The sequence below is a fragment of the Maylandia zebra genome, linkage group LG18 (genome assembly GCF_041146795.1).
Source record: "Maylandia zebra isolate NMK-2024a linkage group LG18, Mzebra_GT3a, whole genome shotgun sequence".
Lineage (NCBI taxonomy): Eukaryota > Metazoa > Chordata > Actinopteri > Cichliformes > Cichlidae > Maylandia > Maylandia zebra.
This window is the reverse complement of record NC_135184.1, coordinates 17,881,704-17,900,275: the sequence shown is the minus strand read 5'-3', so window position 1 is coordinate 17,900,275 and position 18,572 is coordinate 17,881,704. Positions and strand designations below refer to the sequence as shown.

General features: G+C 41.9%; 1 protein-coding gene across 1 annotated transcript; it reads left to right on the top strand.

Annotated features, from left to right (window-relative positions):
• The first annotated feature begins 231 nt into the window (after positions 1 to 231).
• psma8 (proteasome 20S subunit alpha 8) lies at positions 232 to 4,633 on the top strand. The gene is made up of 7 exons (XM_004542730.5): positions 232 to 452; positions 2,796 to 2,922; positions 3,080 to 3,204; positions 3,387 to 3,509; positions 3,598 to 3,717; positions 4,009 to 4,071; positions 4,153 to 4,633. Exons 1-7 carry the CDS (start codon positions 351 to 353, stop codon positions 4,246 to 4,248), a joined length of 756 nt encoding a protein of 251 aa, XP_004542787.1. The 5' UTR covers positions 232 to 350; the 3' UTR covers positions 4,249 to 4,633.
• Positions 4,634 to 18,572: the final 13,939 nt, after the last annotated feature.

Here is an 18,572-nt window from a genome sequence, read left to right as displayed (position 1 = left end):
TGGGATTTATGTACTCTTATTCACTCTTATAGCATCCGTATTCAAAGGAGGAACCTCTCTCAATATATAAAGTAAATGAAACTTGATATTAAAATACCGTATATGCTCGTAGTGTAATATTCTACTTTTTACGATTTCTGTTTTTCGGAGAACCAATAAAATTATACAGAGTATTATGTTTTAATCACAAGTTCCCTCTGGGTGGACTCCACTTTTGGTATCGTCTCAGTTCACAGGTCATGCGCAGGCGCCCTTTTCAACACACGGAGTGAATCGCTTGTTGCTAACAAGCTGAATCATTTGGTAGCCTTTTCTCCAGTTTATTGCTATAATACGCGTCTTGCGGTGCAATGGCGGCAAGATATGACAGAGCTATTACTGTCTTTTCTCCCGATGGTCATCTGTTTCAAGTGGAGTATGCACAGGAAGCTGTAAAGAAAGGTTCTACAGCGGTAAGTCTTTAAATGAAACTAATGCTAAAGCTAACGATAGCAACATGGGAGACGCTAGATTAGCCGATCAACGCGCGGCTAGCGGTTTCCTTTATGTGTTTAGCAGTTTTCTTTCTTAACACCTTCTGTTATGGACAAAGGCTTTGTTGCAATTTTACGAGCTTGTTGGCGTGCTAATGTGTAATACATATTTTTAATGCCGGAAATGGCAAACAAAAAGCAGTCAGCGTTAGCTAGCATTTTGTCGCTGTGTCACTCTTCACTTAACTTTCATTTTCGTTGTGTTGGTACTAACTGACAGGAGTTTGCAAGTACCCATGATTGATTATTACCTGGTCTGGAAAGTTGAATTTTACTCAGCATATTATATCTCCCTCTAAATCACCGAAAAGCCACTGTAGTAGCCTCATAACTAATGGTAGTTATGTTAAGGTTTAGTGACAAAGGTTATAAACTCACAAAGCTACTAAGTCACAGCTCCCCTGGTTACAGGTAACATCTGTCATAATAGTGGCTTAGAAAGGACACTGAGAAACGATGAAGGCTAAACCAAACGGTTTATATTTATTATATGAAAATAAATGCAAAAAAAAAAAATTCTAACTTTAGAGTGTTTGGGAGTAATCTTAAATAAGTCCTAATCAGGGTTGTTGAGTAAATTTGGCTATGATAACTGATTACTTTGTAGAGGGCTCCTTTTTGGACAGGTGGACCACAGAAAAAACCTCACATAAAAATAAAAAACCCAAACACCTGTGACCTGAGCAGAGTTTTTAATTGGGTTTTACTGAGGTTGTAACTAGGGCTGCCACGATTTGTCGACTAGTCACGATTACGTCGACTATCAAAATCGTCGACGACTGATTTAATAGTCGACGCGTCGTTTGAAGCTTTGTAAGATCACAAAAGACGCAGGAATAAGTGGCAGGATTTAAGAGTGTAATAACGGACTGAAACAGAAGATGGCAGCATTGCATGTACAAGGATGTCAGCTACCGCTAAACCCCGAAGAAGAAGAAGAAGGAGCAGCTGTGTCCCAGAATTCATAGCGCGGCCCAGCGCAGTTTCCAACAATGGCGGCAGCTAGTTAGTTTTAATGTTACTCTTATTATTCTTTCTGGGTCACAAAATAAACGTTTAACATATTTTCAGGCGAGAATGTAGCTGTGTAAACCTCAAATATCTGCTCAGTTTATCAGGACACCACATATTTTCAAAAGCGCTCCGACGTTTTCGGAGACATCTGTTACCCACTAGCTCGTTAGCGAGCCGGGGGCTAGGCTCACTAGCGCCGTGAGAACACCGGACTCCCCGCAAATCGTTTTCAAACCCACCGCCGTCTTGCGCTACTCAGGTTAAAATATATATGAGTCACTTAGATAACTTAAAATGTTATTGTTTGGCTTTTTTTTTGTATTTTATTTGTTCCTGAGTAAATCAGTTTGTCTGAGATTAAAGTTATAGTTTTTACACAGCTGAATAAACGTCAAGCAGACAACTGATTATCAGAAGTGTGAGATGCTCCAGAATATACTCCAGTGTCCTGTTATATTTTAGATAGCAAGGAGTTTATTAAACTTCACCGAAACAATCTGCAAATTTCATTAAAATTTAATAAACTATCATCTTGTCTTTATTTTTAGTTAGCACAGACCTTAAACACTTAAAGCTGTAAGCTAATGATAGTTATATAAGAGCAGATGCTGCTGGTGCAATAAGCTGTAGTTTTACGTCCAATGGATGATGATCTGATTAGTCGACTAATCGCAAAAATAATCGGTGACTAGTCGACTATCAAAATAATCGTTTGTGGCAGCCCTAGTTGTAACTGAAAAATGTCATCACTCTCTTCTAATTCCTCTTTTGGCTGCTCCCTTTAGGGGTCAACACAGCAGATCATCTGCCTTTGTCTCACCCTATCCCAAGAATCCTCTTCTGTCATGCCAACCCTCTGCATGTCCACCTTCATTACATTTATGTATCTTCTTTTTGCTCTTCCTCATTTGCTCCTGCCTGGCAGCTCCATAGTCAGCTCCCTTGTTCACTGTATTCACTATCTCTCCTCAACCTCAACCTGAGCTGTCCCTCTGATATACTTTGCATTGTGTACTTACTTTCTTTAGTCAACTTATTGGGGAATTTTTCATTTACACCTGGACACATAAACTTATTTGGAGCCTTGCAGCTTAAAACTCTGCCAAATCAAACATGCAGAGGTATCCGCTTTGTAGATTTATTTGGGAATCTGAATATTTGCTGTATACTATTTACTCACGTCAACTGCTAGCCTGTGGGAGAAAATTAATATTAATGTTTTCTTTTTTTCTTTTTTTATATATGCAGGTGGGAATCAGAGGTAAAGACATTGTTGTCCTTGGTGTGGAGAAGAAATCTGTTGCAAAGTTACAGGAGGAAAGGACTGTCCGCAAGATATGCGCACTGGATGAGCACGTCTGCATGGCATTTGCAGGTATCCCAGATAATACTTTTCTTTCCATAACTGAATAATGTGTTCATTATTTAACATGGCATAGTAGAAGACAGCTGTGTCATGTGTTAGTACTTGGCTTTTATATTTTTGTTTTAGCTTTGTAATGTGTTAAATGGCCTCATTCATTGTTTTATAGGTTTGACCGCAGATGCTCGTATTGTGATAAACAGAGCTCGTGTTGAGTGCCAGAGCCACAGGCTAACAGTTGAGGACCCAGTCACAGTGGAATACATCACACGCTACATAGCTACACTGAAACAGGTATGGAAGCATCTGAGCAGTCGTTTACTGTTAACACCTTCAAAAAGGCATGTGTTAGCTATTCCTTTCAGTAGGCATTTGTGCACTGCACCATGGTTGCTAGCCGTTTCATTTTCAGTACAGAGTCATGAATAACCTGTCAAATTTTTTTTTAATTTTTATTTTTTTAAATGTATTTGTAGCGCTATACTCAAAGCAATGGTCGCAGGCCGTTTGGCATCTCTGCATTAATTGTTGGCTTTGACTACGATGGAACTCCCAGGCTGTATCAGACGGACCCGTCAGGAACGTACCATGCCTGGAAGGTCAGTAGGATTTCTGTGTCCAAAAGGTTTCTTGTACAAGTATGAAAATGACTTTTAAAAAATGTATTTTTGAAAAACAACAAAACAGGCAAATGCAATCGGCCGTAGCGCAAAAACTGTGAGAGAGTTCTTGGAGAAGAATTACACAGAAGAAGCCATTGCTGGGGACAATGAGGCAATCAAGTTGGCCATCAAAGCTTTGCTTGAGGTAAGGTTACGATTAGTTTCTGCATTTCCATATATGTTGAACTCAGTGTATTTACATCTTCTATGATGTGAAATTAAACAGTCGTGGTTTCATCAAAGAGCACAAACTGCTGCCAAATAAACTATAACTTCTATATAGCTTTCCAATGGGGGGGGGGGTGTGGGTGTGTGTGTGTGTGGGTGTGTGTGTGTGTGTGTGTGTGTGTGTGTGTGTGTGTGGTCTTAGCAGGCGTAGTAAATGTGTCCTGAATTGGTCACAGTATTCACTTTATTTTTTGTTTGCTGGTCACAGGTTGTCCAGTCAGGAGGGAAAAATATTGAACTTGCTGTTATCAGACGAAATCAGCCACTGAAGGTAATTAACAAGGCAAATGTTACTTTATTTTTTCTACTAGTTCACTAAAGTGCTAATGGGTTTGCATTTTGTTCTTTGCAGATTTTGGAATCCAAGGAAATTGAGACCCTGGTGGCTGAGATTGAAAAGGAAAAAGAAGAAGAAGCAGAGAAGAAAAAGCAGAAAAAATCCACATAAAGCAGTTGTATAAAATCTTGTCCTTATTGCACTTGGATGATGATGATGATATCATACTTAAGTTCCAAATATTAGCAGGTTTCAGAAGGTTTATTCATTTATTTCATTGTAAAGAAATGACTCATAACTTGTGATTTTCACTTATTGTGTAGATGCTATACCAGTTGTAAAGACCTTCAGAATTATACATCCAACTGTTGAGCTGACTATTGCGAAAACACACAGTCGTAGATCTCAGGTTAGGGTTCAGATCTTAAACTATGGTCACATTTTTTTTTATCATTCAGTAAACAATTCTAATAACTCCCCGGTGTTAAAATAAACTGTATGTGATACTCAGAACCTTAATGAAACAAAATACTCAAAAGCAGAGTTGTTTGTATGATTTATTATAAAAGTTGTTTCACTCCATTATACCAGCTTGCTCTACGAAATACAGCCATTGTATAAAAATGACTGAAATTATTAGTAGTGACACTCCTAGTAACAAAGACTGGTTTCTTCAAGATGAGGCTTGGAAAAAGAGCACAAGATTTCCTCACTCTCTTTATTGATTATTCTACTGCAACGCAAGTAGTGTGATAAAGATAACTACAGTTTAAAAACGCCACCAGCAGAAGTGAAGCGTGTGGCTATAAAGTGTAATGTTTTTCATTTATCAGCATTCTGTTGCACAGACCTGAAAATGGAAGGGGGTGGGGAGTTGCTGGAAGCTTGGATTGCTTTATAAAGTGCTCACCTTTCCCTCAGTCATTTAAAACGAATTAGTGATGAACGAATGAAGTGTCTAATGGTGGCCCAACGAGACCCCCTTTTTTGCCTCTCCTTTTTTATTTCTCCCTAAATTCGCTTATCAAGCAACCACTGCTCTGAATTCTCAACGACACAATTATGGCCGGCGGTGTGGTAGGGCTGCTTAATGGGATCCTGGCCTCAGACCCCAGTGGGAACTTTCAGTGACTTTAATCTGGAGCCCTTTGAAAAGTTGTACCGTGCTGTGCTGAAGAGCCCCGGGGGTTCCCTCTGACTCTTACCAAAGACATAATGGTGAATGGTAAAGTCCTTCATTTAGAGTCATCTCCCCAAGCCAGGATTTCCTGAGTGGGTGCCCTGGCTGCCTTGACTAGAGCAATTGCACTTTGTCTTGTTTGTGAGTCTTTACAGATTGGTGTTTCTGCTGATGTCCGAGATCAATTAGTGCTCTGATATCTTTTCCCATGTAATAAGTTAATAAATTGTAGGACATAATGGGTTTTGTGTAACTCACTCTCAGCCATTTCATCCATACGCTAATTGCTCTCACTAATGCATTTCCAGTTGGATTTTAATATTACTTGGCTGTAGCGGCCATTAGTTTTTTTGGGGGGGTGTTCATATTGTGGACAGAGAGACGCTAAATTAGCCAAACGAAAAGCTATAGGTATAGTGCATTCTGGGTAATCCTCTAGGTTATCTAATTCATCTTGCCAATAAGGCAAATGCAGCTTATTCTTCGCTAAGACTCCGAGTCGTTTGAACTGCTTGTGGGAAGAGTTTTCCGTCTTTCTTTTTGCTGGCATTGTTGTTGCCCATAATCGGTGCTACTGTGCCTCAGGACTAAGTCCATCTCTCTCATCGCTGGCTGCTACTCATCATTAATGCAGAAAATAATGGCTTCACCAGAGGTCATTGACGGAGGAACAAGGCCTCGGGACATGTACTCTCCGAGCAAGAATGCACACTGCTGCAGGCTGTCGACGGTGCATTATTTGTATGCGCATGCATACACACAGCTTACAGGCCAATTGCACACACACAATGTATTAATGTGAACACGTAACAGAGCTTTTAAAAAAAAAACAATCCTTGCATCTCTTCCATCTGCGTGCGTTCATGTACACTTTAAGCGTCATTCATTCGTATTTTGTAGATGATGTTAAACAATAGCTGGATGAGATTTAAGCAATTTGCTGGATCTACTTCAACAGTCAGAACCTCTTGTTCAATGCTATCCTCTCTAGTTGGTCTCCAAGTCACAGGCAGATTTCACTTTAAGTATCTATATTTTTGTCATTCTGATGTTCCACCCTGTGGCCATATTTCAAAGTATGCCCCTCCTGGGATATTTAAAATTTGCCAGTGCAAAATGTCCTTAGGTCCAAATGAGGTAACTGCTTCAAGGATAGAAGCACACTCGCATCCTCGGGGAACTAAGGTTGCATTAGTCCTGCAAAGCCTGTCTCCCTCCTTGTGCCAAATTAATCAACGTGTTAGCAGCCTCTCTACCAGCAGAGCGCAGTGTTGCATAAAAGCAGTTTCCATCATATCGCTTACACTTTCTCTCACTTTTTGTTCTACAGATTGACAGTATGACTCCTCTAGCTAGCAGCGAGCAGAATCTACTGGCCACTGTGACGTGTCTCTGTACTTTAACGTACACGGCCACAAAGGCTCTCTGAAACAATCGAATCCATCGAGGGAGAGTTGTTTTGCTTAAAATTGTCACATGAAAAAGCAACATTGCCTGTGTCCTCAAGCGATGGCCAAGCTGTCAAAGTGTGTTGGGTCATAAAAGGCTACGCTCTCAACACTGTCCCTTTTCTGCATGTCACATGTCGACAGTTACACACACACATTGTTTGGGTATAGCAGATTGGCCTGCCTCCACCAATGCCCTTTAGGGCTCTGCGTCAGTATGAAGTAAAGTTCGGGCGTATTGGTGTACTGGCTTACATATCCATAAGTTATCCAAAAATGTTTTCTTTTAATGTTCTCTTTTAACTTCTAGCTCCAGGGATATATTTTGAATATCATTCTATTATCTCTTATCACACATCTTATCTTTTTCTGTCTTCAAATCTCTTTCCTCTCTCTCTCTCGCACACATGCACATCGTACATTGATTTTCAGCTGTTTTCTTTCTCCAGCATACCCCTACCGCTCTCACCATCACAGCACAGAGATGCACATACAGTCAAGTAACAGATACCGCTGTCGTTGTTAGCCGTCATTACCTTTGTAATCTCTGAAAGGTGCGGGGATACTACTAACAGTTTGTGTGAAGAGACCAAAGGCATGGTTTTAAGTTACCCCTCAAGAGTCACCTGTCAGTGGTTTTGTCTCACAGAAGAACAGAAGTGCATCCTTCTTTAATTGAAAGTAGATACCACTGGGCAAGAAGGAAAGAGAAACGGAGAGAACAGGAGAGATGAGGAGAGCTTAAGTGAAATGATGGGGGGAGAGGCAAAAAAAAAAATGGGGGCAGACAGAGCTAAAATAAACAATTCCCGGGATGCTGCAGGCCAAAAGCAAATGGCCCTAGGGCTTCATGGCCTCTGAGGGCCGTGGCAGAAGCCAGTCACACACATCACATAGCATTACTCGGGATGGGGTTACAAGAAAATGTCAGCCGACGCATAAGGAGGAACCATCGGCCCATAGGATAATTTGATTGCCTGAGGGAGGTGCAATCTTGCATTCCCACGATTCCTCTCTTTCCACCCACACCCTCTTTTCATTGTATTTTTTTGAATCTTAGTTCTTTAATGTTTTCAATTCCCTTGTTTGCCCTGGTAGCCACATAAATTTACAAAAGTCCCGTTTTATTGTAAATAGAGGCTACTTCAGGGCTTTTGCAGTGAAGCCTTTTCTATCCTCGTGGAAAATTTATGGACCGCTGGTTTGCAGTGTGGTGAAATATTCTCCCCCACTTGTCTTCACAGACCCTATCGGGGTTGGGTGGGTGGGGAGCTACATGTTGCGTCTCTGGTCACGGAACAATTCCCGTCCCTTCCAGTCTCGCTCCCGCAGCAGGCACGCGGTCAAGACACTGATGTTGAAATGTGAAATGACTCATTGCATATTGTATATCTAAAGCAGATGTTTATGGTTTACCGTCATCTGTTTTGCATAGTCTCTATTATGCAAATGTTCTTCTACCTTTGTTGCTGTATGGCTCTTCGAGCACAGAGTTGTTGCGTGTGCTGGTGCATGGACGTGCAGCTGCACATATGCGCGTGCATTAGATAAAGACGGAGAGAAGGATGGAAAGAGGAAAAGAAAGAGACAGCGAGAGAGTTCAGCGCAGATATCTGAGTGCGTCTGACAGAGAGGACAGCCCTGGAGGCAGGTCCCAGCCCTTCAGCACTGAAAATGACACATGACTGCTTTGACTTTTGTCATCCCCTGTCTCCCTACGCCCCCGAACCCAAGCCTCCAACAAACACTGAGGCTAGCGTAGATACACACACTCAAAGACACACAGTCACACACTGTATACTGCTTAGATTACATTATCTTTATCCCCGGGACATGAGCCCTCCTTGTTGGATGACATTTGGGCTTGTGCAGCACTAAGGTTACCTTTCTTTGCCCCTGAGTTAAAGATGCCTGTCTGCAGCATGCATTTGAAATGAAGGACGGGAAAAAAATCAGATGAGAAAGATTTCCAAAAGCACTTTGATCAGAGGCATCAACAGTCACGCACAAACTTGTTAAGCAGTATGTAAATTTGGGCTGATACTGAATAAAGTTGCCAGAATGGCATGAATCCATTGTGCTGCGATGATCAAAATAAAAGAGGGCTTCATACGCTGGAGGGCAAGAAAGTCACAGACATGAAGGTTTTTTTCCTTCCTCTTTTTTTCTACAAAGGGGCTGATGGGATGCAGAGAGGAGAGAAGAAGGGGAGGGAAATGAAAGATAGGGGAAAGCCTGGAAGGATCTCAATCTAAATTAGCCGAGTAGAAGGAAGACTGTGCTGAGTGAGACATATAATTAAAACGAAAGTGATGAAAACATCAGCACTCATTCAGTCACCCAACAGATGAATTTCTGAAATTGCTAGTAGGATGATCTGAAGATGGTTAAGAGCTAAAGGTAAATCACACCTTCGGTGAAAACACTCTAATCTCCCGTTTACTCCTTACTGGACTTTCTTTTAGCATCTTTCCTTCTGCCTTCCTCTCTCCTTGTCTCTTTCTGCCTCCCTCGTTCCCTTTTTCTCTCCAACTGACACTCTGAGATGAATAGACGCTGTCACCAAGACTCTTGTAGCCTGTCACTTTTTAAACAAACAGTTACCAAAAGGATCACTTTCACAGGAAAACTCCCAGTCTGAGATGAGGTTATCGGCTTTAGGTTCTTGGCTTCTGCCTGTATGGGAACACCCACCCTGTGATTGAAGGAATATGACCTCACGCAGGGACCGGTTTCATGCCTCATCATACCATAGGCTGCTCTTCATACAAAGTGACTAATTAAATTCACGAGACGGTTTTAGTACCAGCGATAGTGCTGTCCTGCATTATGTTCTTTATGCTTTATTTATTCTGGCAGCCTCTATCTGTAAACAAGTATCTCTGGCAGTCAGAGAGGAAGCATTTGTACTGCAAACCCTTTCCCTCCCTCTAGTATAGTGCACCTCCAGTAAATAAGTCCTCCAGACAAGAAATGTCCCTGCACTAAAAAGGCCCTCAAAAAACAAGTCTGACTTTTGTGAGGAAAAAAAATAAAAAATCAGCCCCCTCAGGTGTGTTCCCTCTCACTCCTCCTCTCTGCACCTGCACTGAGTCTCTCAATGCCTCTGTGTGTCTCTCCACACAATGGAGACAGTGCATAGCCTCTGGCACCTCTCTCCAGCTGAGAGCCACCTCTCTCCAGAGGACAGGAGAGGAAAACTGCCAGCACTAACAACTGATCCCGGCAGATAAAGGAGCAGATAAGCGAGGAGAGAGTGCCTTGGACAATACTTGCCTCGCCCTCGTCATCAGCACTGCTTCCCTTAGTTCTGAGAGCAGAACTCTTAGGGCAAAATGCTGATAATGAGAACACCGACAACACCAATCATTCTGCAGCCGCATACATTTTCTTTCTAATTCAAAATACATATTAGTTTGCCCACAATGTGCTTTTGCTTTGCACATATGTTTTATGCAGAGAACAGCATTCGAAACCTCCAACCCCCCGCCGACGTTGATTCGATTTGTGAGCTAAACTGTATCCATCACCATCAATTGCATCAGGTCAGATACAAACACTGGGTTGTTTAGGCCTTTGTTAATGCGCTGTAATGTAGTAGTGCCAGGCCAGATGACCCAGCACCAGATCAGTGTAGCACTCACGCTCCTGGGGGCAGCTGACTGGAACAGCAGTTAGGCGAGACAGCCATCACAGGTCGCCCAGGCCACAGCTGGGGAAGCCCTGGGCCAAAGTGTTGATCTGAAATGATTAAGTGTACATCCAGCTGCACAAAGGAGAATAATGCATTGAAATAGCGTTACACCTAAAGACGTGCAAGCCCCTTCCTCTTATTTCGTACACTCATCCATTTTCAGTGTGTGTATGTGTGGTCTATAAGAGCCAAACTCCTTGTATTTGTCCTGAGAAAGACCTTGATAAGAATGGGGTCTGAGTGAGAGTGCTTATTTTATTCTCTTCCCTGCTGCTGCAGGCTATGGCTGTATTAATGCAATGGCAGGGATCTTTGAAGTTGTGACTTTATGAGACAAAAGCTAATTTCCTTTCCTTTGTTCATTATCGAGAGAGACTTCCAGCCGGGCGGAAAGCATGCTGTGCTAATTATTCCATTCATGAGTCGTCTCTAAAGTATGTAATGGATTTCACTGGGCTTTTCACAGGTAAGCAGGGTGATGTGGCAAACACACATCTGTCAACATGCTTGTTTCGAGTGATTAAAACTGTTAATTTTGTTTTCTTTTTAAAATCCTCACAGCATAAAGATAAGCAAATCTTCAAATACAGCACTTATTGCACTTAAATGACTTAGAAGCAGAATAGACCTGTAGGTCTGGGTTTCCAGGTTGCAAGTTGGTTGTAAGTGAACTTTTAAAACAGAGCTGACGCATTGCCACATTTTCCCGTAACGTCCCCACAAACATATTCTCCGCAGACTTATACAGCCAAAACCACTTTGCAACTCATTAAGATTTGAACCCAATTTCACAAATGAGTTTCAGAGTTTGTATGGGGCCAAGTTAGACATGTGACATAATGGGATTTCCATCTTTCCCTGAAACACAACTTGGCAGAGCATGAAGGAAAAACGGTTCATTTCACATTCCATCTTTGCCGGCGTACCAGGATGCCACCCACAACACCTGAGCACTCCCAATCAGAAAGATGTGTGCGCCTTGTCACTGATGTGCGGCATGTATCCTGCCACCCAGAGTCAGATCAGACAGCAATAAAAAAAAGAGGTGCAGAAAGGTGATACAAGTGAAGCCATATACCTCCTCCTCCGCTGCTGCTGTTGCTGCTGGCCTGACACCCTTCCTCTTCCTCCTCTTCTCTTCCCCCGTTTTGTTTGTGCTCATTTCATTCCGTGTGCAGCCTCCTGGCAGGCAGGTCAAGGTTTACCCTCGCACCACACACCATTTCCCTCACATGGCGCCTGAGGGAGGAACACTAGGGGCCCGAGGCAAGGGCAAGCCAAACAGCTCGCACAACATTGCCGCCATCACCACCTCTAACCATACGGATAGGAGGACAGAAATACTGAGCTCAGAATCGCCTCATTGGATCTTCTGTCTTTCTTTTTCCCCCTACTTATTCCTTCTATTCTTCACTTCTTCGTCGCCCTTTATCTTATTGTACATTATTGATTTCTGTCAGTAGTAAGGTATATGTCTATTAACCGACAGATTTAATAGAGCGAAAATAGAAAGCTACTCATTTGTTCCCCCTGTAGTGTTAGTGTTCATTTTGAGAGTCTGATACTAACCGTGGCTAGAAGCTAGTGCTGGATTTTTAGCTGTAAATGGAAAACGCCTGTGGGCTTTTCATTTTCTGGGCCCAGACGTTCCCTTCATGGTGTCGGAGCCCTTGTGTTCACAGAGTTCATGTTTTGCTGCGGGGCTTTTTTTTTTTTTTTTGCTTTCTTTTTTTATTTTTTATTTTGTTTTATCTCATAGCTTAGACTAGCAGGGTTTTAACTCCCAGAGGACTCCTGCGTAGCAACAGCAGAGATCAACAAAGTAAGTTTGTTTATGTTGGCTGTGTCCGCATGTTGTCGACTTATACATTTCTCAGTCTCCATTTCCTGCCTCTCCTTGCCCCAGGGGAAAGGAGCCCTCTAATTGGATCTTGTTCTAATTGAGCCTAATACTGGAGCTAACCGGAGTTGGGCCCTGTGGCTAATGAGGAGCTGAATCAAAACTAAGCACTAAAACTTTGACTGTGTGTGTGTGTGTGTGTGTGTGTGTGTGTGTCTATGCCTGCAGTTTTTTTTTGTCCTACAGTCTATCACGAAAGCACTGTTACTCATTTCACTTCAACAGGAGCTCTGTTTTAAATTCTTTGCATCACGACTGTGTTTTTAGACAAGGAGCAGTTGTTAGTGTGTGCCATAGACGGCGCAATAATAGTTTGCTTTTTTTTTTCTTTTTTTTTTTTTTTACCTTGTCACGCAAATAGAACAGCACTGAATTGAACCCACAATTGTTCAAGCTAGGTGGCACATTGAGGTTGCCCCCTACAGGCAAAGACAGGTATAAAATGAAACCATCTGCAGACAATAAATTTTACAACTGTTCCCTTTTTTTCTTTAAAAACAACCCCTCTCCCCCAAAAAACAAACAAACAAACAAAAAAAAACAACCAACCTATAGATGCAATTATATTTTCATACATGGTGGGTACATTTCAATGAAAATAAATCTGTCAAATCTTAGTGTTTGTATTCTTTTTCAATTTGGCCACACAGGTGGGCCTAAATGCACAGATGTATACTCACAAATAAATGATTCATTGCTTGCTGCCTCACTCACAGGTGGCATTATTGTCAAAATTGCAAATGGAAGTAATTTTTTTTGCCTGTAGGCTTTTTTTATGAATACTTTTTGATATGTCACAATAGAGGAAGAACAGCTTTAAATAATTAATGACAGTTGAACTCCATTTAGCTGCTTCACCTTCCTGGTATTACGCTTGTGGCTCACTGTTAGTGCTGTGCCATACTGCAAATTTTGGTCCGATCTTATATCTAGTAAATACGGGGCCAGCATTGCCGAGACTCTTAACCTATATATTCAATTTATGTAGGGGAGAGCAGTATGGCATGATTTGTGAGATAAATTATCATGAATTTGCAAATTCTGACCACATTTTAATGACCACTACATCACCACAATATTTAGTTACACAACAAAACACACATTTCACCTTTTCATTGATTTTAAAAACAGTTGGGGTTTTTTGGACCGCTGGGATGTAAATGTGTAAATGTCTCCTAAGCGCTTTGGGTCAACTACTCTTGTTTAAACGTGCTGTATAATATAGATGTGACAGTCAACACAAAAAGGCCCAGACATTTTTCATAGTGCATGTTTGAGGTATATTTCTTTTCATTTCTGAAACATATTTTATATAACACAATTCAGTGGGATACTTACTGAACTTACGGGATAGAAATAAAGTATCAATCCTATTGCACTAGTGTCGATCTGATACCAATACCAATTGGTATCGATACTATTGATATTTAGATCTATCCGCCCACCTCTACTCACTGTATTGGCTTACCTGGACATGAAACAAAGCAGCGCCATAGTTTGTAATAATCACTGTGTAATCAAGTCAAAATGTCTGCTGGGAAAACAGCTTATTCCGCAAATCTCCTGCTCTTGTAGATTTAAAGTTTAAAGTCTTCATGATGAGGCAGAGGTTGGGCCCTACAAGCCTAAAACTGTTGTCATTGCACTCATGTAGATTTCTGCTCCTCTGCATCAGTGCCACTCTGCAGAGTGTGTGGTTGTGCTTTGACATAACACAGACATCAGACACCGTTTCCTTGATGAAAAGCAATTTTCAAAGGACTGATTTTTAAACTCATTCTCCTTTTCCTCTGTCACGCCAAGTGTCAATCCACAGAAAATAAAAGGAAACCAATAATGAAGCCAAGCATGTGATGCAGCTTCAACAGTTGCGTAGGCAACACAGAAATGGAAATGAATGATGCCATGTTTGGAGCTAGAAGGCTAGAATAGAAATGACTTCCTCTTTTGCCTTTATACAGTGTATGTATATATCTACCAATCCTCTTCCTTCTTTATGTAAAAAAGAACACGTGTTCATACACTCAGTGTAAGTATAGCACACAGCCATCATACATTTGTGTCTGCACTTCAGTGTACCAAATATGTGTTATTTACATTGTTCCTCTGCCAGGTACCAGAGAGCTGAGGCAGAGGTAACTGTTACCATCTGTTATTCAAAAAGTGCCAATTGAAATTTTTATGAAACTCGTGGAGACAATCCATCATTTTGGTTCAGATGCTGATCCCTTTCATTTAAAATGACAAAATAACAAAACAGTGTCCTTTAATTAAATTTTTAATTTGTAGTCTTTAATTTGTACATTTCAAATCTGAATTCCAGAGGACCGTTCTAGTGGATCCCTGCCTTTAAAATGCAGAAATGTATTAACCCGTCAACAGATTTCATATGAGTGTTATTTTATTTTGTTATTATTATTTACTTGTTGTTCACAGCCAGATTGCGCAGGTGTTTTCTTTGTTTGACACACTTTTCTGCAAAAAATTAATACATGATCTAAATTATTTTTAATAGTGAGAAACGCATATCACAACAAAAGTAGAACTATATTAGACTTCAATTAGTATTCAATTTCTGGTACAGCATAAGTCATTTTTAGCCTGTGCAAAATCTTCTGAATTTGGCACTTGCAAGCAGCCTAATCACATGTGGCTCAACTTAAATCTTATTTTCTAATGAGGAAGCTGCTTAGCTGTCTTCTGAGTGCAAGTCCATTTTACGCCTTCTTTGCATGGATCTTGAAGGTTATTTTAAGAAGTATTAGCTGGCAAAATAGGTTACCTCTAGGTGTTGCTGCAATGACGCTAACTGTTAGCCAATTGGTACCAGAAATAAACGAGTGTAAGGTGTTTATGCACTTCCAGCATAAAGTTCGGCTTCCTTTTTATTTTACTCGGCAACAAATCCCTGCTTTAAAGGTTTGACTTGTAAACGATAATGGGTACCGTCTTAACAGAGCTTTGCCTTTAATCCGTTCATTCACCTAAATACATAAGAAAAGTATGTTTAGGATCTGGCTTTGTTCATCCATGATCTTCAGATTGTGATGTCTTTCTAAGCTGTTGCAGTAGTTGGAGGCCTGTGGGACAGAAACCAATGCTGCACACTGTTTTCCCTACCACCAGAGGGGGGTTGGGTGGAGACACTCCAGGTATAGGCTGGATTGAACCCTCCCTTAGGCACTCTGCCATGTCTTGAGAAAGAGGAGGGCAGAGTAAATAATTCCAGAGCAAATATAGCCTCCCAAACTTTGCCTCAAGGACATAGCCCAAAGGCCAATCGGAAGATTGGAAAGAGATGAGAGAAAAAAAACTTAGGTGGGGCTTTTATGTTCCTCTTATGAAACCCAGCTGAATGAAAGAGTTTTGGGAACACAAAGATACATTTGGGCAAACGCTTTCTTTTCCAGGTACTAACACTCGGACATGTGTAGACTTGAGAGCATATGTGTGTTTCATGTGCTCATACTCATTCAAAAGTGGCACTGCATTGCCTGAGTAGCCCTCCAGCTCTTGTCTTGTTTGTTGACTGTATTAAACAAATGGTCAGAAAGCCCATTACTCACAGGGTGGATGAATGGAAACTGTGTGTATATGTGTTTGTTCTTGTGTACACGAGGTCCCGCCCTAGCCCTGCAGGTTTCTCTGGGGTTTCTTGTCACCCCGTGTCTTGGAGGTGAGAGGGCGGGTGATAATTGAACACTCTCTGGCACTTTTAACAAATGTATTGAAAGGGGGAATCGAAAAACCTGTTAATGAGATTTGCCTCCTCGGGCAGCGCTCAGGGTTATTATTCTTATAATTTTCCTAATCTAATGAGTTACTCAAAGTTTATTTTCAAATGTATCTCTCCCACTCAGCCTATAGGGATCCTGTTTTATTAGCCTCCGTTCCATGGCAGCACACAAACTTTATTAATAAATCAGTTTACAGTGCTTTGCAGGAGGCCCAGATTGAGACGTGAGCTTTTCAAACCAAACAAATTGTAAGACAAGGGGATCACAGAGCACGGATTGAATGATTGAACAACACTGGCCACATACCAAGGTGAGCATCTTTGTACTTGGGGTTTGTTTACCTCATAAGATGGCTCCTGGCTTAGGGAATGGACCATGAAAATGGCTGCTCTCTTGTGCCTGCAGCGCTCTATAGATTGGAGTTTTTCATGTGGCAGTTAGGCTGCTGGGATATACACCCCAGGGGATGTGCACTCATTAAGGACGGTAGCTCGGGGCTCACTTATACACCGCTTCCTGTGGCCAGTGACCTCCTTTTCACCCGTGGGCTCGCAGCTACATCACAGCTCTGCTTCTTGGTCTCCCTGTCACTCCCAACAACGCCCTGGGGTTGTCACATGCCTTGACTGACTCCTGACCTGAGTGGCCTCTTGCAACCCCTCTCCTCCTCTCAACGAGTCAGTTAGAATGATCGCAAACAACATAAGGGTCACATGTGCCCCCCCAAAATGGCGGTAATGTCCTTGGGCTTTCGGAGGAAGAATTTTTCAAGTTGACAGTGTCAAAACATCATGTCAGAAATGGCCAACTTTATGTGTCATCTTAAAGCAGTAGAGCTGCAATATTATTCAAGTGGAAAGAGTTTGAGCGCTACAGTAAAACTAAGCAAGTAATTCATCATTTATACTGATGGCAGTCACTGAGAGCAAATTTGTGATTGAAAGCACCTGTCTTGTCGGACCTTTACCTTGAGTTCAAGCAAATACCGAGCTGTGCTGCTTGAGTGGATACAAGTGCGATAATAGCATTGCTTCATCAATGCCCTCCCTGAGCCATTTCTGCAGCCATTTCCTTCATGCTGTGGTTTATTTTAGCCGTGATACACACTAGGTTGTGTTAAGCACCTAAAGGTGATCTGAGATCCTGACTAGGGTAGTTAATCACTGATCAGAAAAAAAGAAAAAAAAACATTACTGTGAACTTAGGGCAATATAGCACTGTGCCTGAAGTGTGCAGACAAATATCAATAAAAGTGCCCTTGATCTTTCTTTCTGTTTTTTTAATTGAATGCTAAAAGCCTGATGCTCCCTGTCGCTTCCATACTCGAGTGGGTACTCTTACACCCAAATACCTTTTTACCCTAGCTTAGCTGATTCAGTCCTAACCCTATGTTTTGGAGAAATACAAGTTGAAATGTTCATTCTACGCATGTAGAGAATCTTCTAGTGTGGGCTTTAGGGTTAGGTCATTGCTTATGATGACTTGATCTCTTGAGGGTTAAATCGCCCTTACTGTCTATTTAAAAAATGCTCTCACAAACACCCTATTTGTAATATGACTGTCACGATTTTAGGAGGTAAGCTTTGGGGCGGCCCAGCTTAGCTGATTGGTGGATTGAGATATCAGATGAGTTCTCATCAGCACCACCCATACTTATACCTGCAGGCAAAACAATTTTGTCCTCCACTAGTAAGCAATTAGATTATATTCAAGCACACATACACACACACACAAAGCCTCCACAAACAGCATTCCCCCTATGTAGCATTCTCCCTTCCTCAGTATGACACTTGCTTCCTCCGTATGTGTGAGTTTGTGTTAGCATGAGGATGCGAGGAGACACACACACACACACACACATAGATACAGACACACACCCTGTAGGTATAAGGTTCCAGTTGGTATATCTCTGTCTCTAAGCTCCAGTTTGATGCCCTAGTCTCATGGTATCCAACCCCCACTCTTTCTGCATCCCCTCAGGCTTCTGTGTGTGTGTGTGTGCGTAAGATGGCTACTGAACCAAGAGGGCATTGTTTCTCTCCAGCGGGGTTTCATAATTGAACATTCACATTTATGCACACATTCAAATAGATACTAAAAGTAGAAGTGAAGCACGTAGCCCCGTTCCGCACTGGAATTATCTGTGGCGAAACTGAAAGTCGAGATTAAACTCGAGATTATTATTGTGAGGCATTGTGCATGACTCCTGCAAGCTGCAAACGTTTTGGTGGATGAGCATGCAGCAGATGATTGCACATGCACATTGGAAGCTTTCCACAGGAGGTGCAAACTCCAGTCAGCCTGCATCAGGTTGTGTGTTTCTTAGGCACATGTGCGAGCGAAGCAGGGAAGTGAAAAGACAGCGGGCAGCAGGGACAAACCCGTCAGCCACTCAGATCACATCAGGTCTGTCGGGACACATTGGAGCACAGCAAGCCTGATGGGATATGCCCCCCAGGGGTGCGAAGCAGTCCAGATGACATACAGACACAGGGGCAGGAAAAGAAGGAAGGAAGAATAGAGGATGGCACATCTT